This window comes from Episyrphus balteatus, chromosome 2 (assembly GCF_945859705.1).
Source record: "Episyrphus balteatus chromosome 2, idEpiBalt1.1, whole genome shotgun sequence".
Lineage (NCBI taxonomy): Eukaryota > Metazoa > Arthropoda > Insecta > Diptera > Syrphidae > Episyrphus > Episyrphus balteatus.
The window spans coordinates 111,162,529-111,187,652 of NC_079135.1; the positions used below are offsets into that span (position 1 = coordinate 111,162,529).

Consider the following 25,124-nt stretch of genomic DNA (forward strand, 5'->3'; position numbering starts at 1 on the left):
AATGACTAATAAATAGATAAACTCAAAAAAAAGTGTTCTTGATTTATTTTTTTATACGTTTAGCCTCGCAAAGTGATTGGGCCAAATGTATGTCTTGATTGGAATGTGGGAAAAATGAAGAAGGAATAAGTATGTCAAATGGTTTGAAAAATGCATATGTATATATTTATGGTGCCGTGATGGCGTGTAATATTTTGTAAAGCCTGGTACGCTGTTCGCGCGAAATTTTAGCTCCCATACAAATTATCGAAAAATTTTATCTCAGCTACATTGGATCCCATACAAATTACTTGTATGGAAATTTTATCTCGGCTAAAATTTATCGCGAGCAGCGTACCAGGCTTAAGTATTCGAGTTCTCGGGGAGAAAATAATGCAGCCTCCCAATGTTTGGAAAGATCATAGAATTTTGTTGGGAAAGAAGTAAAATTGTATATTGATAGACCCTTAGCTAATGCGATAACAAAATAAAAGATCTAGAACCTTATTATGAATCGCAAGTCCAGTGTTTGACTCGAGTCGAATGATTTGTGAAACACTCAAATTATCCTTAATGTAGTCAAAATAAAGAAAATGTTGTGCCATTATCATTTATTGGAATCATAGGTTTTTTTTTGTTATTATTGAAATAATTTCTGCTGGAGATTCACGTTCGCATATTTATTTTTCCGCATTATTTTTTGAATATTCCGCATACGCCACAGTGACCGCTTTGAAAATGAATGTACAATTTCCGTTGTTTAACGATACTGATTTATTTTCTTGTTTATTAATGTGTCCTGCTTAGCCTCTTTAGTAGCATAACAAAAAAAATAAAATAGATTATGTCTTCCAGATTAGTTTTATTAAAGATTTTTGTCGTTGTTTTTCCGATCATAAGTATTCGGGTTATATCTTGAGTAATAAATTGTTAAAAGACTATAATAACTTTTCTGGGTCACTTCAGAAAATTATGTCAACTCATTTTTAAAATGCTCTAGTCCCCGAGGTTTTAAATTTTGTATGTTGTCTGAGATATGATTGTTTTTGTAAAGGTAAACACTAAAAAATTTCAACTCTTTTTGTTGCTTTTCGAGTTTTTGTCTACCTATAACTTGAAAATCAAGCCGAAATTGGAAATTTTAATATATGTAAGTAACTAAAAAATTTAATTTCCCATTGATATGGATTATTTTGAAAATTCTAAAAATAAAATTTTGTAAGAAAAGAGAAAAAAGCATATTTTTTAGACATATTTAGCATATTAAGGAGAAGAAGGAAAAGAAGATGCTTTATCTCTAAACATGATGTGCCAATAAATCGAATGCGACTAAAATATGATGAAATATGGACTTTCAAAATCTGCTGTTTCTTGTTTTTTTTTTTTAATTTTTTTTAATACATCTGTTAACAAGTATATGTATATTATAGATTCAAAATTCTTATCATCATTTACCAAAAAAACAAGACGTGGGACTTACGCTTTTATTTTATTGAGAACCAATTTTGTCATCTTTTTATGAAGGGTGGTTCAATTTTCAAAAAAGAAATATTTAAACTTACATATAAACAAAAAATTAACAGAAGAAAAAATATTCCGAAACAATGCTAACAAAATAAAAGCCAACTTAAAAATTATAAAAATTCCTTTTTTTTATTTGTGATACAAATTCCCCGAAACCCGGAAAAAAAAACTTATCCACCAAATTGAAACAGGTAATAATTCTCATTTTTTTCTCGAATTAAGTAAACATTTTTAGAATAGATTGTACAATTTTCTAAAAATAGAAGTATGGAAAAAAGCAACACTGAGGATTTCGGATTTTAAATTCTTTAGGCACACATAAGGCTTAGAAATTAATTTCTATGAAAAAAAAAAACTATGATGAGTGCAATTTTAAAATAAATACGTTCAAGTACATATATTCATTTTACGTTACTTAAAAAAAATTCTTTGGAAAAAGAAAACAAATTGTAGTCGTATTTTTTTGGTATCTCAGTACATTTTTTTACTTTTATATTCATTTTACGTTACTTAAAAAAAATTCTTTGGAAAAAAAAAAAACAAATTGTAGTCGTATTTTTTTGGTATATCAGTACAATTTTTTACGGTAAACAACAACCAATGTTTGCTAAGGATACAGAAAAGTTTTTTATTGGTTTGGTTTCAGAGAACAATTTTTCTAAACTTATTAATTTTGGACCTTTTTGATAAAGGATTATTAAAAGTAACCGTTTGTTGTTGTTAACACCATAAAGTGTTTACTCAGTAAAATACTGAGTTGCCAACGAAACACAACTATAATTATTTTAACATTAGCCGTGTTCTTGTGGTACTCAGTATTTTACTGAGTAAATATTTTATGCTGTAAACAACAACAAACGATTACTTTTATTTATTATTAATAATCCTTATAAATAAATAAATACATAATCCTAATTAATAATAAATAAATGATATCCTTAGCAATCATTTTTTGGGTCCCGTTCAAATTCTACTGAGTTACCAATATAACACGGCTATTATAAGAAAACCTTGCAAGTATATGCAACCCAGCGCCTTTTATTATTCAAAGTTTTGAGTTTAAAAATCAAAAAAATTAATAAACGATTTTTTTAAAATAGTTTTTTTTATTGTTAAGTTCATTTTGTAGACAATTTTTCCTAAATCTCCCAATCGGGCGGCAAATAGACCCCTCTCCTACAAAATGTATTCCTTTTTTTCGATCTACAATGATCTAGCTCTTTGTCACGTTTTAAACAAATCACCCTGTACACATATATTAAGTCGATGTACAACAAGGCTCTATTTAAAAAATAATTCATATTAAATACTATGCCTATGTCTATGTCAACTGTTAAAAATAAAAATTTTCTTTAAAACATAAGCAAGAAGCTACACAAAACTTAAAATGCGGTGTTTTCTCCCCATTGTTTATCTATTCTTATAAGAATACCACCAGAGCATGACGAAACTACAAGTATGTATCCACCATCCATAACCAACTCTATACCATGAGTGGTTTATTCCTTTCATTTTTGAATTGCCTGTTGTATAAAACACACCGAATTTGTACCCCCTACGATCGACGGAAACGTCCGTTTAGCTTATTTCGTCATCGTTATTGTAAACATTTTAAAAATAAAACCGTGTGTTTTTGTTTTATTAAATATTAAATTTAAGATATTTTTTGTATCAATAATGGACACTAATTGCATTCCAACTTGTAGAGTTTGCATGCAAAAATCACCCGAATTTGTTGATTTTGATATGCCTCTTCAAATTGAAAATGAAGAAGACACTAGTATTACATATTTGGATTTTTTCTTTGAGTGCACACGCATCGAAGTGGAACCCCTTGAAGATGCAGGAGAATCATCATACTGCTTTTGTTTACCATGTGGCGATGAACTTTGTTCGTTTTATAAATTCGTTAAAATTGCACAAATGACCGATGGTCTTTTAAAAGCAGAATATAGAAAAAATTCTAGGAAAAATAAAAATTCAACATCACACAAGGTATCTATTAGATTGTTTATGAAATATAATTTTTGAACGTTATTTTTAGACATGATGCTCATAATGTTATAATTTTGAAAATAGATCAATGAATTGGAGGAGCTAGACAAAAACGTGTGTAGTGTATTCGAGGAAATATTATTGTGCCCCGAAAACAGCACAGAAAAGACTGATCAATGCAGAGATGAAGATGCAGATAAATGTCCGTTAGAAGATGGAAACGATCAGAAAACCGTTGAAAATATACGTTTGATAAGTTTAACGGTGGAACCTTATTTGGGAAATAAATTGAAAGCAAACAATTGTTTGAGTGCAGAGTTCTCGAAAAGTTTGAAGCCCAATGCGAATGAATTGAAAACAAATGAAGACAATTGCAAGAAGAGTACAACAAAGAAATTAATTAAGAAAAAGTCCAGAACAGGTACATAACTAAAAAAAATAAGAGTTATTCTCATTTCAAGATTAAAATACGGATATGATTTTTTCTCAATTTTTTTTTATATTATTTTATTAAAGTCAGAAACATTTTGAAGCGGGGAAATAATTGCTTAAATTGTTTAAACAATTTATAAGAGGGCTATCGTGAATACAAATTTCCGCAGGAATATTTCGCTGGAGATTTGTGATAGGGCCCAATATGTTTAACATGAAATACATCAAAAGCGGTTTCGATGAAAGCGATTTTTAAGCGCTTTCATTTTCAAATACACAAATTTCCTAAGTTGTCGTTTCGGAGAAAGCGATTTTCACTCGCTCTGTAAAGCGAACAAAACAATGTGAATTTATATGTGTATTTAGGCTGAGCGATGAAAATGAATTATGGCCGCGCCATGCGTCAAAAAACTCATATATGCGCACCGGGCCTTAGATTTCAAATTGCTTAAATTTTTAAAACTTTTATATTGTTAAATTTAAATTAAAGAAAATATTTTTAAATACAAAACTCGTTTTTTAAAGAAAAAATTTCTTATGTAAATGAATTGAGCCCAAAATTATTATTCACGCAACTTGATTTATTTTATTAAGGTGTGTTTAAAAAAAAAATTTTTGTTGGAGCCGTTTAAAAAAAATATAAAAAATAGTATTATTCTTTACTAACCAAAACATAAAATCAAAGTTGTTTTCGAAGAATTGATTAAAAATAACTTTATTTTTTTTTTTTTTTTTTTTAAATCATCTTTTTAGCACTCGATGTGCTAGTTCAATGTTTAGGTGATCATTGTTTCATATTTTTTTTTTCTTTTAGGTCCGGTAGAATGTGCATTTTGTCATGAGATTTTGAGAAATCAAAAACTTCTGGACCTCCATTTAGTTGAAGAGCATCAAAGGCGTACAAAACCATGTGTGCTATGTGGTAAAATGGTCATACGCATGCGCGATCATCTTTTGATACACGAACGTGAGAAACATAGTATAAAAAGGCCTAAAATAGAATGCTCTCTTTGTTTTCGTATGATATCAAAGCAAACAATAAGCCGACACATTCGACATGTTCATCAGCGTGAAATAAGAAATCATAAATGTAACGAATGCTGTAAGTGTAAACCTTAAGATAGAACTACAGTAGACAAAAGCTATGCTAATTTATGTATTTAAAAATATTTTCTTTTTCATTTACAGCCCAAACGTTTGCCGATGCACACAAGCTTAAAGTCCACATCCTTAAAGGTCATAACTCTGGAATCAACATAAAATGTATATTATGCCCTAGAACATTTTCAAACAAAAACTCTCTAAAAAACCATTTGAGAATTCATCCCTGTTTGAAGCGTATTTCTTAAAACAAAATAAAAAATAATTTTCCCATTTTACCGTAATCAGCATTATATAAAGTGAACGTAAAGAATCTTAACTTTAAAATGCTTTTACTTTTAAACTGCAGAGAATATTCTTAAATTATATAAACATAGAGGCAACAAAAATTTGATTTCAAATGTTAATCTATTTAAATTTTTAGTAAAATTAAGTTTAAAAATAAATTTTGTAAAGAAAAAAACTTTTTAAATATATAAAGTTGCATTGACTGAAGTTGAAGTTTTCGGGGGAAAATTTGTACTAAACTCGAAATTTTTTTATTTGAAGTACACTTTCTAAGCGAGATACAGAACAGAATAAAAAAAAACGAATCTTGGAAATAACAAGAAATGATCTGTACCGAATTTCAAGCAAATCCATTTATCCGTTTAAGCTATAGCTCAGTGTACAGATGGACACACAGAGGAATCGACGCATAGACAGACGGACGGCATGACGAAAACCACTTTATTTTTAATTTTATCACCGTGTTCAGTTTTTTTTTACACAAAATTAATACTTGTGTTCATAATCGTTAAGATTATTTTAAACGAATCTAACCGTTAAATATCCAAATGCCAGTGAGCATGTGGGAGAGGAAGAACTCGTTTAAATTGGCTTTCTTAAGTTGAGAGGAACCTCAACCAAATTGATGCGCGAAAGCTCGAAAGGGACCAAGAAACTTCTTGGTTGACGCAGAATTTGGGTTTTTTTGGTCAATTGACCACTTAAGTTGCAGCAGTTGGTAAGAATATGATTTCAGCTGCATGGTCTTTATGGAACCAGGGGTTTTTTTCATTGTGGCTTCTTGGTAATGTTGTTACTGGTTCTCCTACTGCTGGTGGCGTAGGACTTCTAAAGAGGTTATTCGGGACGCCATCAGAAAAACACCTGACAATCTTTTGCGATTGAAGTTTTCTTGCGTTGTACATGTGCGAATGTACATGTGCTTGTACCAGGAACTGGTCAGAGTCAATGTTGGCTATTTGTAACGTTCATAATACTGGAGGAATGTTCAGCGTGTTGATCGCAGTATGGTCTATCTGGTTGATTGATCCGGATATTGCCAGTCGAGGTACCTTTGTTAATTGTTAGGCTGCTCGTGGTCTATTAACGGACGTAACATGTCACATGCATATCTGAAAATCATTGTCTTTATTTCGTTGGCAGGGTTCGTTATCAGTAAATCCGTCCGTGTCCAAGGGTTGTTTTTACCGCATAAAATTATCCTTAATAACCACTATATCCTCGGGCTAAGAAGCCATTTAGCTTGGACAAATCTATTTCAAAGAACCAGGATCTTTTATAAGATCAACATGACCCTTTCAGTATGGGGCAAAGACGTGGGCATATTTAATAACAAATAATAATCTGTTAAAACATAAGCACGTAAATTTAATAAAATAATCATTTTTATCATAACTTAACTGGGTTTTATGTTTTATGAACGATATTGAATTATTATCAAAATTGGTTCACACAGTCCAAAGTTAAGAGGTAAAAAATCATGGAAAATCTATTAACAAAAACAAATAATATTAAACAATTATTCTATAAAGGAAACTTTTATGTTTAGGTTTTTGTGCTATCAAAGAAAATACGACATTGATGGTCTTCAATAGTTTAATTTTTTTACTTTGAAGTTTCTAACTGCCTGAAAGGTTGTTGTATAAATATGATGCGATCAGAAAAATAACGACGGTTTAACTCTATTCATCATAAATCAAGTTTATCAATAAATCTAACAACTTAATTGATTAGTTTGTATTTAAAAGTTTCATTCATTATAGTGTTGCTTATTTTGATTTGACTCATAAAAAGAACACTTTATTATCTATACCTACAATCTAACTGACTTTATTATTTTTCTTAAATAGATTAAAAATAATTTAGAAACAAATTAACTCTAATCATCCACAACAACAACTAATAGAAAGTAGAATTCTGTACTCCTATGTACTATCAGTCATTAATATTTAATGAGTAATTCTAATTCAAGGTCACTTCATTTCATTGTTGCATAACAACACGTTAACATGAAGTTAAGTTTTCTTTTTCTTCTATTTATTATTTTATTCTATTTAACATAACTTTTTTTTAATAATTTAAGTAAGCGTTTAAGTAACAGCATAAGCTGCACATTTGGTTCCATATAATACGCCATATTAAAGGAGTAATTACCCAATGTGCATGCAGCAGAATTTATTTCATTTCCTCATCATCATTAAATGTTGAATCCCTCCCTGCGCATGCATTGCTTATGCGCTTCAATCAGCTGTGTGCAGTTTTCTTCGCCTCTTTCTACAATACTTTTGGTAATAAGAAAAAAAATATAAATAAATTAAAGATGATGCAAGTTTGTGATTCTATAACGCAAATCTATTTACCATTGATCGCGAACTCTTTTGGTTTCGGGACATGCACAACATGCTTTGCATTTGGGTTTTTCTGGTTGGACTCCAGTAACATTTGTTGCGGCAGCTTGAACTGCTTCTTTTACAGGTGCATTTCCCATTTTAAAATCTAAAAAAGTACAATTTTATTTTACAAACTTTGAAGTGGATTGCGGCCAAATGAAACCGTTCCCGTTTTTTTATTTAAATAGAACTAGTTAGTGAATGTGATTTTAAAGATTTTAAGTTTATGTTATATGCATTTTGTTATTGGCTTACTTTTAAAGTTGTTGCAATCTAGAGATTTTCAATTTTTCGAGGAGTAATTTACAAAATTTTGCTTAGGAAAAATTTTATTTCATTGGGCACCTTTTTTTATTTTGACGTATTTATTGACATAACTGTTTTAAAATTCAAATGTCACATGCGCTGTTTTATGAAAAGTGCTGCCAGTATTATTTTCCAATTTTGGCACCGTTCAGTCAAAATTTCTATATTTTTGTTCAGAAAAAATCGATTGCGATGTTATGGCCTGTTTTCAATTAGATAATTTCCTAGAGCCATTATTTGAACCAGTGCTAACACCTTAATCATAATAGTTGCAGAACCGCAGATTAAATATTTGTACAACTGGCCTTTAGAGAATATAATATGGAGAGTTAGTGCAACTCCAAATGCGAAGCTTTCATAGGGGGCACTAGTTTCCGCTATTTTCGCCAATTTTCGATGAGTTCCAGATTCATTTCATTTTCATTCGATTTCTGCCACCAAAGAAAACACAGATGTTTGTTTGTTAACCGGCGGCGTCCCTTATTGAAAGTGGATAAGCCATAAGCGTTCCAAGCGCCCCCTATCACTGCATATATGGATTTAGATTGCATTAGAGATAGGAACAAAAACTCCTAATTTTATTTCTCTGAGCTTCAATCGCGTGTTTATGTGAACACAATTCTTTTTTATTTCATTTTGTATTTTATTTAATGCTTCTGGCGAAAAAATATAATTCTGAAAACCAAATTTTTTATTTCGTTTAGTTGAAGCACTTAATGAGATTTTCTATGGATAAAATAATTCAATTTATTCTTTATCTAAAGCCTAGTACGCAGATCAAGATAAATTTTTGCTGGTATTTTTTTCTCCCTTTTTCATGATTTTTATCTCGTCTGCTAAATTGTGACATGTAACAGGTACCTATTGATGCAACGGTGTAAACTTTGAGGCAAATTGGGAAATCTGGTAGACAAACTGTCAAATCCATACAAAATTTTGACACATCATTTAAAAAAAATCTATTCCAATCGTCTTCTATGTACCACGAAAACAACATAATTTTTTGTTGTGCTGGATTTTACTAAGCTTCAAAGTCCCACGGAAACACGGCTTTTATCGCATCGAGATAAGTTGCGATAAAATAAATGTTTTTCGTAATCACGGATATAGACCGCCTTATCTTGATGTGATAGCTCACTATCCCCGATAACAAAAAAACTCATTTTTGTATAAATTCAGAACAAAGTAGCTAATCAATAAACTGTTACTGTAGTTCATTCAAAGTGGCAGCATTGTTCTTTCATATCTGTCGTTGTGGTTTTTTTTTTGTTCTACTATGTATATTTTTTGTTGATTATTTACGGCACGAACACTTTGTTATTTAATAATTATTTTTCATTCATTTTCTACAGTTGAAATAAAATATTCATCTGGATCTCATACACATAGATCACAAGTTCCTTTATAAAAATGAAACTAAATTACAATGGTTCTGTGATAACATTTCTTGTCTCTGCTTTGCAATGCGTTGCATTATCGTCATCAGCAGCCACGACAACCACCCACAACAATAGGACACTTCTCGCAAAAGATGACCAATCTCAAACAGAAAAACCAATTCTTATAATTGTTTCATATGACGGGTTTCGTAATGAATACCTTAAACGTAACGTCACCCCGAATTTGTTGAAATTCCGCAGTGAGGGAATCTACACAGATCGAATGTTGAATGTTTTTCCCACCAAAACTTTTACAAATCATTTCTCTATGGCAACGGGTTTGTATCCAGATAAACATGGTATTCTTGCTAATAGTTTGTATGATACAAAAGAAGGTCCTTTGGCTTATTCATATAAATTGTTTCATTATGATGAATCGATTGAACCAATTTGGGTAAGGAAGAGGGAGGTCATTGACCTTGAAAGATGAGGTAATTTCAAATTGTTGTAATTTCACAGATAGTAAATGAAAAGGCTAATGGACATTCTGGCTGTATGATGTGGCCAGGAAGTGACTTTAACTATACAAACAAAGGATGTACCCATATGCTCAAATATGACCGTACTGTTCCACTCATGGATCGAGTGGATACGATGATGAAGTGGCTTACTGATCCAATTAAGCCAGCTAATTTGGTTATGTTCTATTCTGAGCAACCAGATAAATTGGCTCATATTGTCGGCCCGGATACTCAAAATGTTTGTGTCATAAAATCTTAATTAAACTAATTTAAATTATCTTTGTATTTTTCTTTTAGATAACTGATGTTGTGGCATCTTTAGATTTATTGACAAAATATATTCAAGAACAAATTATTGCACACAAATTACAAAAAAGAGTTAATTTAATACATTTAAGTGATCATGGAATGGCTGGTGTTCCAACAACTAGATTTATCAATTTGACTGACTATTTGGAACCAGATTCATGTAAAATGTATGGAACTTCACCAATACTTCAAATAGTCCCCAGCGAAGGTAAGTCGAAATAGATAAGATAGTTTGTATCTATTGGATGATAAGAAAGTAAAATTAGCTTATCATATACAAATAGAAACAAATAAGTTATGTATATCTGATAACCATCTTTCCAGAATAAATAATTAAGTTGATGTCACGTATTATGTCGGGTTAAAATTAGAAAAATAGAACTCAAGATATAAGCTTTTTTAACAAAACATGTCGACAATTCGAAGCAGAGTAGGCTGTTGCTACTAATCCACACCCCAACGAATTAGTGTTCCAACCAAGGCACTTCCATCAAATGACGGTAACGGAAAAATTACTTTTGTAGAATCAATGGTAGCGTCACCATTTCCAGTAACGCCCAACTGCCCGAACAGAAGTAAGATGTAGTTTTGGAACGACGACAAGCCCGGATACGGACAGATTTACTGATGACGATTCTAGCAAACGAAATAAGGACAATGCATTTCGGATCTGCACGTGGAATAATAGGTCCCTTTATTGACCACGTACAGCCGAACAATTAGCGTTGGCTCTAGACTGCTACAAGGGGCATTACATGAAAGTGGCAATTTTTTATTTAAAGGAAAAAGAGTAATAGATGAGATTTGTTGCAAAGTAAAACTTCTTTTTAGGCAAGTAGCTATTTGCCAAGTCTTAATAAGTATTTGCGAACTTAACTCTAAAATTGATACTCAGCCAGTGAAACTTTTCATCAAGTTTTAATTAAAAATAAACGCTTAAACTTGGTTGTTTGAATGTCGTTTACGTTACGCAACATAATGTATCTAATTTATAGTAACTAAATTTGTTAAACTGAGACTTGTGGGCGCTTCAAAACATGGAAGGGACGATCTAGAATATAATATAAGTTATATCTGATATAACTGCCATCAAAGAAATAAGATAGGAAGGGCCGGGCAAGAGAAAATTGAAGACCCATGACATCAACAACAGCGACTGCAACCGCCAACAGGTTACATTTGGATGCGGATTTGTCATTGTTTTCAACTAAATTCACCAACAAAAGCTTGATACACGCCCCGTTCAGAGCAGCTGACAAGTCAACAAGTGTATCCGTATCATCCTTCTCACTTTGTACCATTTTGACCTTCAAAGTTCATCAGTGACCGTCAAATGGCTTTGAAACTGATGATAGAAAGTAAACTACAAAATATTGTAAGGGCTAATTCCCTGTGAGCTGTTAGAACAAAAGTCTTTTTTGGCTAGATTTGCACAATCAACTAAATTTTACTCCAAAGGATGAACTTTTGTTTTAGGATAGAAATATGAATGGATATTTTGGGAAGTCCTATTAAGACTGTCATAGGCTTAGGTTCCGTGCCCTAAAGGTTAAAAAAAGTCCTAAGGATATGTAAGTCACAGAGTCTTCATGTGTTTATTTATCAATCAAAGCCGGCCTTACAATCAATTACATAAAAGGTGGAAATTAAACTCGGAACGACCTCCATTCGTTTTTCAGTTTTATGAAGCCACTAGTGAAAGATAATTAATCTTATAACTTTAAACGAGCTAAAATTGTTTATATATATATATATATATATATAAATATATATAAAATTGGGATCTCGGAAACGGCTCTAACGATTTCGATGAAATTTTCAGGGTGTGTTCATCTAAGCGAGTAAAAAATTTTGGAAGTATTTTTGGAAAAATCCGCCCACTGCCACGCCCACTTTTTTAACATATAAGTTTTTTCGGGAACGGCTCTAACGATTTCGATGAAATTTTCAGGGTTTGTTTATCTAAGCGAATAAAAAGTTTTGGAAGTATTTTTGGAAAAATCCGCCCACTGCCACGCCCACTTTTTTAACATATAAGTTTTTTCGGGAACGGCTCTAACGATTTCGATGACATTTTCAGGGTTTGTTTATCTAAGCGAATAATAAGTTTTGGAAGTATTTTTGGACAAAATCCGCCCACTGCCACGCCCACTTTTTTAACATATAAGTTTTTTCGGCAACGGCTCTAACGATTTCGATGAAATTTTCAGGGTTTGTTTATCTAAGCGAGTAAAAATGTTTGGAAGTTTTTTTTGGGAAAAATCTGCCCACTGCCACGCGCACTTTTTTAACATATAAGTTTTTTCGGCAACGGCTCTAACGATTTTGATGAAATTTTCAGGGTTTGTTCATCTAAGCGAGTAAAAAAATTTGGAAGTATTTTTGGAAAAATCCGCCCACTGCCACGCCCACTTTTTTAACATATAAGTTTTTTCGGGAACGGCTCTAACGATTTCGATGAAATTTTCAGGGTTTGTTTATCTAAGCGAATAAAAAGTTTTGGAAGTATTTTTGGAAAAATCCGCCCACTGCCACGCCCACTTTTTTAACATATAAGTTTTTTCGGGAACGGCTCTAACGATTTCGATGAAATTTTCAGGGTTTGTTTCTCTAAGCGAGTAAAATGTTTTGGAAGTTTTTTTTTTGAAAAATCCGCGCACTGCCACGCCCACTTTTTTAACATATAAGTTTTTTCGGTAACGGCTCTAACGAGATCGATAACATTTTCAGGGTTTGTTTATCTAAGCGAGTAAAAAGTTTTGGAATTTTTTTTTGGGAAAAATCCGCCCACTGCCACGCCCACTTTTTTAACATCGAATTTTTTTTGGTAACAACTTTAAAGATTTCGATGAAATTTTGATGGTTTGGTCCTCTAGGCAAATACAACATTTTGGAAGTATTTGGAACGATTTCAATAAAATTTTGAGGGATGGTTCCATGTTTTACGCATTATTCTTTTTCATTTTGTTACTTCATGACTTTTTGATCATGTATTCAAACTTTGAAGTAATTTGTTGATTTGGTATCACTATGAACAAGGTTCCAAATTCTGAGAGCCCTTAAGTTCCACAATCAGCATATTTCGTTTGATCCATTACTTTTGGGACACCCTGTATAAGAAAGAAAAAAAAGAAATAAAGCAAAGCATCCACTGCTACAGAACAAAACAGAGACAGGGATAAAAATAGTATTTCTTCATACTAAGCTTTGCCGACAAGGCTAAACTTGAAAAAAGATTAACTTTATATTCACCATCCAAAACTTTCTGACCTGTAAATGAAAATTTGAACAAAAAGGGATCTCATTGCTGTAACATTTTCGATAATGCAGATTCCTGTTACCCTTCTATTCATTGCTGATCGTATATTCCAACTTAAATAAACTGGATTATAAAGTGGGAATGTGGTGTTTTGTAACCCGCGAAAAAACTGGTCATTGCAAACTCAAACCTACTCCAAAAAATTGTTTACATTTGACTTTTTTCACTGAAAGTTATATCATTTAAGGATACCGAGCAAAGCTCGGTCACCCAGGTACTGAATATTAAGAGCCGCGATCTCCTTACAAAGACGGTTTTTTAAAACTACAAACTTTTATGAATACGAGGACCACAAAATTTTGAAAGCATGTACAGCAAGCCCCAACTGCTCAACAAAAAAACATGCACAAGGTTTCAGCTATCTTCAAACTTTCGAATAACAAAAAGAAGAATAAATCGTTCACCAAAATTTATTAACAATGTCCTTCTTGTAGATAACAACAAAATTCTTCGAACTCACTTTAAGAAAGGAAAAGCGCTTACACAAGACGAGATACCCAAACAGTTCTTGGAAATGATCGAAGATATCGGTTCTATATGATACTAATATCTTATCTTATCATAATTGAACAAATGCTTAGTCAATGGAGAAAAAGTTACCTTCAAGCAATCTATAAGAGGAAATGTGATAAACAAAACTGCTATAACTACCTTTCAATTACACTAATGTCGCTGACATGAAGATTATTGAACAGATATTGGATGGATATCTGTGGGAAATAATACTCATAACTATTGACTATTGACATATAAAATGTGTAGAAAAAATTTCAACCACAGATTAGTTGATTTTGGAAAGAAATAAAAAATCGATAGACAATTCATAAGATCTGATAAGGGTATTATAAGTTCACTAGGAGTTTTGGAAATTTACGGTTAACAACATTTGCATCATTCATATAGGCTTGTAGTTGGTTCACAATTATAAATTAATTTACTTTTATATTTACTGATTTAACTATCTTGATAATAACATTGTGTTGCATGTTTTTTGTTTTAAGGCAAACTAGATTATGTGTATGAAACTCTGAAAAACGCTTCTATTGTGGAAGGACATTTTGATGTTTACAAAAGTAAAGAACTTCTTAAGAGATGGCATGCTACAAATGAGCAACGTTTTGGTCCAATAATAGCTGTTGCCAAAATGGACTATGCTTTTCAAGATCTATGGGAATGGGCTAAAAATGACGGTAAGATAAATTTATTTAAAAAGAATCGTTACACAATCAGGTAAATCTATTTGTGATTGTTTTTTTTTGTTTTAAAGGAACTGCATATGGCGTGCATGGTTATGACAATGAAGAAGAACTTATGCATCCCATTTTTATGGCTAAAGGTCCAGCATTTAAAGCCGGCGGACAAGAAGTTAAACCATTCGAATCGGTGGATCTTTTTTATCTATTTACAAAAATTCTTGGAATTAATGACACTTCAATTCGAGATGGTTCAGCTGCCAGGATTTCACATTTATTCGCTACAGAAACTGTTGAAACCAGCCACACAACAACAAGTTAAGCGAATTTGTTTTTCTTAATAAATATTTTTTTGGTTTTAAAAAAGAGCTAGGATAAACGTTTTTGAAACGTTATCATTCTTGCAAGCCAAATTTTAGAATTATTTTTTTTTTTTGCATGATTCTAAATACTAACAAAAAATTATATTTGGGAATTTTTAATTATATATTTTAAGATAAAAATAACAATTTAGCATAAATTTAATAATTTTAGCTATATGCATGTAAGACACAAGGTCTTTTAAATGCATATTGCATGGCACTAGTTAAAAGAAATAGAAAATTGGAAAGAATTTTTGTTCGTATACAGTGAATTGAGAACAGAATGATTATTATCTCATATAATCCCACAAGTGCTATTAAATTAAAGCTGGGGATGAATAAAGAATGCTGCCTAAGGTAGAGCTCGGACCCACACCTCTAGGTTAACAGTAAAAAATTACATCCAATGTGCCATTGCCACCCACAATGTACTGAATTTTAGTTTGAAAATGTTCCTAACAACAAAAAAAAAAAAAGGAGTGAAGCTTAATATCCCACGTACTTTTGCTTTAAAAATGCCACAAATTTGATAAGTTCAAATGGCTAACGATTTACTTATTTAGTATTTGCTTATTTTGTACACAAATAAAAATATAAGTGATATTTGTTTTGAATTTAAATATAAAATTCTTTGGCATATACACAAATGCACAAATTCGTCTGATATTAGATTGACAAAACAAACAAATCTATTTGAAAGAATTTCTTTGCAAAGAAAAATGACTCCAATAAAATCATATTTTGTTCACGTACTATCAGATAAGAAGAAAACTAAAATAAAATAAACAAATCAAATAGCGTATGCTTTTGTTTTGCAAACAAACTTTTGTTTGTTTGTCGAATACAGTTTATTTTGTTTGTTCCTTTCCTATTATCTTACCTCAATGTTATGAAATGCTGTACTACTCTCAGAAATTTGGGTGTAAACAAAGGGTTGCCAGAAAAAGACTTTAAGCTAGTTAAAATAAAATAAGCTTCTAATTAATATTTAAGATTTTGTTTTGTATCGGAATGAAGGTTTTGATGCTGTTGTTTCAGAGAGATACATACATATGTACATCCATACTAACATCTAAAAAAATATTTTTTTTTCTTTTTACTCATAATTTTTCATGATGAATAAATGTCTCTCAGAAGTAATCATTAATTTTTTTATGACGGTTAAAGTGCAGTAATTCCGTTGTAAGTTAAATGTTGACTTTCATAAAGAAGCGTATTTTAACCCTTTTTATTTTAAAAGGAAAAAGGCGCCTCAATCTTCGTTCAATTTATTTCAAAAATATGCTATTGTAAGGGTTCAATTTACTTTGAATTTAAAAGAATAGTTGTTTTCGCCTTATTATTTTTAAAGAAAATTAAAAAAATTCATGAAAGTTCAGTATAGTTAGAAAGTTCTATAAGTTAGAAATAATTTATACGATTTCTTGAGCAATTGTTGATAAAATTTAGAAAACAAAATTATTTATAATTCGTTCTCTTCTCAGTATTTAAAATATAACAATTAAGTGTTGTCTAAAATTCACCATTTTTTTCGTGCTTATGATAAATTGACGGATAGAGCTCGATATGTTGTGCTATTAAATAATCAGTTTTACATCTTGATGACTAAGATAGCTTTCCATTAGTTAGTATTATTTTTTCAAGAAAAGGAATTTCCTGGAATTGTTTCCAAATAGATTTATATGGATAGAAAATCTACGATTTTAAAAACTTATCTTAGGTCAACAATTTCCCAAACGGGACTGAAAAATTTACCAATTGGGTCAATCAAAAATGAAATTGCATTAACTTTACTGGACCTTTAAAAGACTTTCCCAAGAATAAGGCTAGAAAAGTGCAATTCGTTTAGTTATGCTAAGAAAATTCAATGAACACAGACATGTACAACATACATATGTAAATATTTTTTTTTTTTTCATTCAAATATAATATTTTTATTTTGCTTTTATGTTATTCGTTTATTTGCAATCCGAATGTTGAATTTTGCATAGCTTTTTTTTTGGTAATTTAAAAGTCAAGCGGACGTGAAGCGGGTATTGAAACTTTGAAACGTACTTTAAGTTTTTCGTCGAAGTTTTGAATGTCTTTATGTTCTTCTTCAGAACTTTAAAAATTAACAATAATTGAGCCGTTATATTTGAAAGTGTGGACTTTCCCATGTAAAAAAAAACGACTAAAATTTGAAATTGGATATACATCCTGAGTGTTATCGATGCATATGGTAGAAAGTATTAGATAGGAACAAGCATTCCATATTATATATTTTCTAATGTAGCTAAAGTATTGTAGAAAAAATTGGGCTTACAAAGTTTTATTTTTGTAATATTTGGTATTGTCAAATTGAACTTCCCGGATGAAGTTCCAAAAACGTTAACAAGTATTTAATATTTTAAATTCTTACTTTAATTCTTTTTGTTTCTTTTTAAACAGTTGTTCTAGTTTCGGCATGTGGCTTGGCTATTATTGCTGGAATTGCTTTTTACGTGATGAGAGTACAAAAAAGAAGAAACACCTACAGTCCAACATAAAAGTAATTCAACAAATGTTTATATGCACAAAATGTTATGTACACAAAAATTTGTCATTTTAGAAAAGAAAACCTAATTTTTTTTTTTTTTGATATTTTAAAACATAAGCGAGTGTTAATTTTTTGTAAAATTTTAAAGTTCATTCTACAGTGAATTTATAATAGTAAAAGTATTGATTTAATTCTCACTATTTTACAATAATAATTATTATTTTTTTTTTGTATTTTATGTTTTCATTATTTTTGTATACCTATTTTATATATTAGACAAGTCAATTGGAAATCAAAATTAACAATTTATAAAATGACAAAGTTATTCTGGTAAAAATTATAAATAAATTAGTTTTTAATAAAATGTAAATGTAGGAAAGGTGATAGAAGAAATAAAATTTTTACTGGAAATTACTTTGAACATTGTTTAATTTTGTATCTATGCATATTTTGCGAAAACCCAAATTTTGTAATTTGTGTTTGTAATACATATTTTTAAAATAAAAGCATCCATTATATTTTTTTAATACAAGACGAATATTCGGCCCTAGTGAGGTGTGCTTCCGACAGGTAAAAACTCTCCTATTCGTATGAAATCGGACAAATTTGCACTCCGACGGATACCTCTCTAGGGCCGATTACAAAAATTTTCACTTAGCATTTTCTAATTCCAAGTATAAAGTATTTCACTACATCAGCTATATTTACTATAGCATCATCGAAACCAATATTTAAGGCCCATTGAATCAATCCTATTCTATTATTCTTTGCGGCTGAATTATTTAAGAAATTTTAAAATTATTCGTTGAAGTTCCAGGTTGGAATTTTTTTCATACAATTACTTGAACCTCTGTCTGCTGCATACCATTCTGGTGAGGTCAAGCTTTGAGGGCTATGAGCGTCTTAAGTTATGATTGACTGGTAAATACGACCCAAGCTTGGACTAAACACATCTTTACAGGCTTAAAAAAAACGTAAATATTCCACATCTGAACGTTCCCTTCAAGCAAACAAGTCCGACCTCGATCCGAATCCGCTCCGCCTAAGGCGGAGCTGAGTCCGACTTCGAATCAGAAACTGGTCCGAAGGCGGCTCAAATTAGTATGGAAATTATAATCACCGCGAAGTCGATTGCATATGTATTTGTGTGGTGAAAATCTCCATTCCGAGAAAACGGACAATTGACATTCTTGTTTGTCATGCAAGTACCCGTACCCTACCCGTATTGGTACCGCATACCATACCGGAAATGTATGCGGTAGCGGACGGGTAATTGTATGAACAAAATTCCAAATTTTGTAAAAATTTCCCTACGCCATCTCTCTACCTTATATTACACCATCTATCGACCCTTTTCTATAGATGCGGCCATATTTTATGCTGGCTCACGCGGTAAAAATAAAACTTGGAAATTTCCAAAAAAAAAAAAGACATTTAAAATAAACATCTGGCAATGTCAAACAAAAATCATGAAAAAGGCCGGAAGCGAGCTGCGGCCATATTTTATGCTGGCTCACGCGGTAAAAATAAAGGCTTGGCCACACTGGAGGGTATGCGGTTGCGGTACGGGTAGCGGTAACGATGTTTGTGTTAAAAAAATTCCACATCTGAACGTTGATGTGTAAGTTTGGAATTTTTTTCATACAAGCACCCGTACCGATTAAAATATGAACGCAGCAAGTATCAAATAGAAAACGATAAAATCCGAACCCTACTAATTTCACAATGGGCAGGTTCAGAAACGTTAGGGACTAAATATTTAGGTAATTTCTCGGTCTCTGATTGGTCAGCTGTCAAAAAAAATTCTTCCAATTTAGGTAATTTTATTGGAAAGCTGACTGGAAAGTTAGGCAAGAAAATTTTCCCTAAAAATTTAGGAAAGTTTTTTTTGTCAACATGACAGCAGATTGTTTTTATTTAAAGAATTAATTTAGCAAAATTAAATTTATTTGTGTGAAAAACAACTAAAAAGTGCATTATCGGTTATAATTAATTGTATTTATTCATTACAGTTAAGTGAAATTTGGTGTCTTACCCATGTGACCGGTAAAATTCTTAAATAAATTTCGAAATTTGACAATAGCATCACATCCAAACTAATTTAGTCAATTTACTCAAATTTCCGTTCAGAAAATGACGTTGCCTAAATATCTAGTCCCTAATATTTCCTGAACGTGCCCATTGGAATAAGTTTGGAATTTTTTTCATACAAGTACCGAGTACCCGTACCGATTAAAATATGAACGCAGCAAGTATCAAATAGAAAACGATAAAATCCGAATTCCGAACCCTACTAATTTCACATCGACTATCGATAATAAGCGATACTCGAAAAATTTATGACACATTTGTCAAATCGATTTGACAACTACAATTGTTTTTGTTAATTCTGATTAATAAATACAAATATTTTAAGTACTGATTTCAATTAAAATATTCAAACACATTCAAAATAATGACTCTTTTTTACAATGGCGTTCAATACGAAGTCCAACAAGAAGGTGATGATATTGAAACAATTAACGTTCTCGAAGAAGAAAACGAAAACAACAACGTACAAGTACCCACCAAAAGTTTAACAACTTTTGAAGAATCCTATTGGACAGCCAAAGCAACTCATCTCTTCTTGGATGAATGTATTAAAAGAAAAATGCTAATACGTGATCCGAACATTCGAAGCCATAAAGTCTTCCTAACAATTCATGAACGAATGAAAGCAAATGGCTTAATTTTCAAAGTCATTTCACTCGAAAGAAAACTACGTACTATGAAGAAACATTTTTTGCTTTTGCACGAAAACGATCAGAATGCATCAGCGAAGCGTGCTTACTGGCCATTTTATGATAAAATGGAAACCCTTTATCCAGATGTCGATTCTTTAAAGAATGATTTTGATAAAGATACTCAACCAATAGCAGAGCCAGTACAAAGAATGCAACCTTCTCGCTTAAAGAAAAAACCTAGAAAGCCATGGGCTAGTTCAGTACATTCTAGTCAAGAGAGTTCGGTGGCTAATTTAATTGCAAATGATAATGCATCTTCAGCATTGTTACGACTTGGTGTTGGAAACATTTCCTCTTCCTCTGAAATCTCAGATAAAATGAAATTATTAAGGAAGGAAATGTTGTCACTTGAAGAACGACGCACAAAGGCGACAGAAAAAATCTTAAAAGAATTAAGCAAATCGAATAAAATCAAAGAAAATATGTTGGATGTTAATATTAAAATATTTGAAGTTTCTAAAGATTTGGAAGATGATTTTATTATCTAATAAATGTAATAAATTTAATTTTAAAAACTATTTTATGTTTTAAATTTTTACTTGTTGTATTTTGATAGCGAAAAAGACACGAGTTAGGTTCGTTTCACACGCATTCATCTTCATTTCATTCGATTTAAATTTTGCTACAGAAATGCAAATTTTGATTAAATTGAAAACGAACCGAATGAGTGCGAAGCGAGCCTTGACACCAATATGGTCTTTTAGCTCTATGGGATGCACTAAGTAGTAGAACAACACCAATCGTGGCAGGATGCGGACGAGAAGACCTGTGGTTTTTGCAACTACTAATAGCCCTCATTGAATTCCAATTTGAGATTTTCTTTATCTCGATGGCTAAAGTGTTTCTGCAGATATAACTGATTTTAAATATTAGAATTATATTTCCACAAAAATTAATAGTCCAGTCATTTTAGTAATTTTAAACCCCAATCTGCGGAAAAATTCCTAGTGGACTGAAATTTGGTATACCTACACCTTTATTATGGGATTGAAATGAATATGTGAAAAATCGACAACGATATCGTGCCGGTTAAAAAAGTTATAACTAAGGGTTAAAAGGTCACGAAAACCAGTGTTTCGGAAATATCTCGCGTCTAAGTACGTATAGGTCAACAAATTATCTACAAAATAGTTCTGTTACATTTTTCTGTAAAATTAACCTTTTCCGGAATAGAGCGCTGAGAAAGCTACTAGATTGTACTCACATACGAATATCTTTCTTATTCAAGTTGCTCAATTTTTAAGGTTTTTATGGAAGTAGCTTATATTTTTTTAGTTTTATTTACTTATGCTTATTATATAAATAAGGACCGGCTAAAAAAAGTAAAAAATATACACATTTAAATAAAAAATAATTGCTTATTTTTTATTTCTCTGTTGTTGCAATAAGCGCATTCTTCACTGCAAAGGCCTTACTTAACTACAATGACCTAAAAAGTGAAAAAGTGGGAAATTTACAAAAATAAAAAATTTTATTTCTCTATTTGTGCTATTTGTTTTTGTAAAAACTATACAAAAATAGTTTTTTAAACCAAAAAATAAGCTGTGGTCGGAAAAACTGTCACAAAATGAGTTAGAAAATTTTCAATTTTTGACTTTTTGCAAAAAGTGGCCGTTGTAGTTATTACCTAAACTCTTAAAACATGATTTAGTTGTAGTTTTGAGCTTGTTATTGTTATCAATTTGTAACTTACCATGTTTGGTAACGCCTTTTCACCATCTAATTTTGGACGGTTATAACGTTTTCTGCAACTTTTCTCTAAACTCCAAAAGACATTTTCTATTGAATTCCAGCTCGGGGAATTAACAGACCGTTCCAATACTTCATTTTTTCATTTAGGAATAACGCAATACTCTTAACCTTATGGCAAGAACCCCATCTTGCATACATATAGAAGCTACGGGCTTCAAGAACCTATTCCGAACATGTTTTTTCGCAGATAAAGCCTAAAACTTCTTCCACAACTTCTTCCCATTCATAAACGATTTTTCAGGAATTTTTATATCAGAGAGGAAGATTAAAGGTATAGGTATAACTAGAATGACCACTTTTTACAAAAAAAAAATGGGAAATTTACAAAAGTAATTTTTTTTTTAGAAAAACTATAAAAATTGTTTTTGAACCCAAAACTTTATTTAAAACATTGCAGTCGGATAACCTATCACAAAATGAGTTTAAAAATGTTTTTTAGCCTTAATTACAATGAACTAAAAAGTGAAAAGTTAGAAATTTACAAAAGTAAATTTTTTTCTAGCGCTATTTGTTTGAAAAAAAAAACTACAAAAATTGTTTTTGAAACCAAAAAATAAGCTTTCTGCATCATTTGCCGTTTTTTATTATCACTTGATCCATATCGTGGGCACAAAGAAAAAACCACGAATCTGAAAAATTGTAGTTTTAAGAAAAATGGCTTCAAAGTTTTGGAAACACATGCAATTTTATGGAAACTTGTGCAACAAAAAATGATATTTTAGGCTTCTAAAGGGACCGATAACAAGTAAAATGACACATTAAAGTCAAAATGTCCAAAAATGCAGATTCGCGGTTTTGGCGTTGTGCCGACGATTTGTAGATCATTAACTTACAACAACTACATGAGATCTTACTTTTCATCAGGATCACGAATCGTGATCCTGATGCAAAGCAAGATCTCATGTAGTTGTTGTAATACCTGTTATTTAATAATCTTTATGGATCAAGTGGGATAGTAAAAAACGGATATTATTTTAAATTTTGCGTTGGGAAAAACTATCACAAAATGAGATTGAAAATTTTCACTTTTTGCAAAAAGTGGCCGTTGTAGTTACCTATATCTTTTCGAACTGAAGGCAAAATATACAAGAAAATAAAAACAAATTGTTCTGTACAAAAAATTCAGGTTTCAAAATTTAATTTAACACGCAGCTAAGCGAAACGAAAAATTATTTAAGTCTTGGAGACTTAAATTTTTAAACAGCGAACATGTTAACGAAAAAATACCGAGTATTAAGTCAAAATAATAAAAATACAAATCGAAAAATTCAAGGAACAAATTAAATTTCGTTGTGCTATTTTTGTATGGAAAATTTCTTTCCACTTCAGCTGCGTACTAAAATTATGCTAATGCGAAACGAAAAAGCAAATATACAAAAATGAAGCAACGAGTCGAAATTTCGTTATCCTTTTCTTTTGGCAGTACGCTGTTCCACTAGCGAAATTGAAAATCATTTTGAATGACTTTGAAATCCATTTTATCTCATCAAAATAATAGAAATTTAGTTCAAAATCATAACTTCTTAATTCATAAATTTTGAATTTGAAAGAAATTTCGTTTTATTTATGCAAGAAAATGGATTTTAGAAACATTGAAAAACGTTTAGAGCCAGTGATAAAGTTACAGAAAAGGGACCCAGTTTATTTGGAGAGGTCTCCATCTCTTTTTCGAATCATTTTTGTTTGTTTTTGTAGTTTATTTTGTTAATAGCTGCGTTCCTTTGGGAACATTTTATCAACTACTTTGAACTACTTTTGCTGTATTGAAAAAGTACAACCTGTTCACTTTGGAGACTTCAACATTTTTCGTTTCGCTTCAGCAGCGTACTAAGCTATAGAAGTAAATAAATATTCCCAAAGGAACGCAGCTATTATATGCATCTCTGAGATATGTGTTTGCTTTTATTTGATTATTTTTGTTTTGCAATTTTCGATACTCTACATGAATATTATTGTCGAAAAAGTCTCCAAATAAATACCACATTTTCCAATTTATGTTCGATGGAAACAAAGCTTAAGGGACTTATTTTTTTGCTTTTATTTGATTATTTTTGTTTTGCAATTTGCGATACTCTACATGAATATTAGGTGTGTTTTTTATTACAACCGGTCTTAACTAGACAAAAAAAAACGCAGTCTGGGCTAAGCAATTTACATGTTAAATACAACAACACCTTAGCCCCTTGGGCTTAGTTGTTTAGCCCGGAGATTTCTCTGGGCTTAACTTTTTGAAGAGTTTTAAATCTGTGCTACCAAACAAATTTTTCATAAATTGTTTAGAATTTGTTTAAAAACGTGAAAACTCACGTTTGGAAGGACAAAATGTATTAAAATAGTTTTGCTAGCATACATTTTTGTATCTCTTTGTAAAACATACATGAAAAATACAAGAAAATGACGAAAGCGAAAAATATGACAACTCTAAATTTTTGTTGTGTCTGCTGTTTTCGGAACATTCAATATACAGTGCTGCCAAGATTTCAGGTTAAGCCCTGAGGCGTTTTTTTTGTCCAGTTAAGACCGGTGGTAATAAAAAACACACCTATTATTGTCGAAAAAGTCTCCAAATAAATACCATATTTTCCAATTTATGTTCGATGGAAACAAAGCTTAAAGGACTTATTTTTTTCTAATTATAAATTACTCAGTTGGCTAACTTGCTAAAGAATGAGAAAATCCATATAAAATTCATAGGACAAAAAGAGACAACTGCCTTTTATGATGGGAAATTCCAATCTGTCAAAAAATATCCCTTGTCACGTCTCACGTATCGTTTTCGTAAAATATAACCATTAAAAAACGTAACGTATTTCAATAGCCAGACGTCATTGTCAGAGTCATACGAGGAACACCACACACAGATACCACTCAACTACTGCACCGAACTTCAATTCGAGAAAAAATAGAAGAAAAAAACGAACAAAATAAATTTGTGGAGAAGAAAAATAAAATATAGAAATCAAAGACAAATTT

At 31.2% G+C, this 25,124-nt stretch overlaps 3 protein-coding genes across 3 annotated transcripts; 2 read left to right on the forward strand and 1 right to left on the reverse strand.

The window, feature by feature from the left end:
- Positions 1 to 3,042: 3,042 nt before the first annotated feature.
- LOC129909651 (uncharacterized) lies at positions 3,043 to 3,927 on the forward strand. Its single transcript, XM_055986727.1, has 2 exons — positions 3,043 to 3,498; positions 3,583 to 3,927. Exons 1-2 carry the CDS (start codon positions 3,181 to 3,183, stop codon positions 3,925 to 3,927), a joined length of 663 nt encoding a protein of 220 aa, XP_055842702.1. The 5' UTR covers positions 3,043 to 3,180.
- A 3,422-nt stretch (positions 3,928 to 7,349) lies between these two features.
- Positions 7,350 to 8,114, reverse strand: LOC129910880 (cytochrome c oxidase copper chaperone). The gene is made up of 3 exons (XM_055988469.1): positions 7,965 to 8,114; positions 7,680 to 7,815; positions 7,350 to 7,601 (listed from the first exon to the last, which is right to left on the reverse strand). The coding sequence occupies exons 2-3, from the start codon at positions 7,805 to 7,807 to the stop codon at positions 7,517 to 7,519; spliced, it is 213 nt and encodes a 70-aa protein (XP_055844444.1). The 5' UTR covers positions 7,808 to 7,815; positions 7,965 to 8,114; the 3' UTR covers positions 7,350 to 7,516.
- A 1,190-nt stretch (positions 8,115 to 9,304) lies between these two features.
- LOC129910355 (ectonucleotide pyrophosphatase/phosphodiesterase family member 5-like) lies at positions 9,305 to 18,030 on the forward strand. Its single transcript, XM_055987702.1, has 6 exons — positions 9,305 to 9,848; positions 9,914 to 10,153; positions 10,213 to 10,432; positions 14,545 to 14,733; positions 14,811 to 15,053; positions 17,529 to 18,030. Exons 1-6 carry the CDS (start codon positions 9,426 to 9,428, stop codon positions 17,624 to 17,626), a joined length of 1,413 nt encoding a protein of 470 aa, XP_055843677.1. The 5' UTR covers positions 9,305 to 9,425; the 3' UTR covers positions 17,627 to 18,030.
- Positions 18,031 to 25,124: the final 7,094 nt, after the last annotated feature.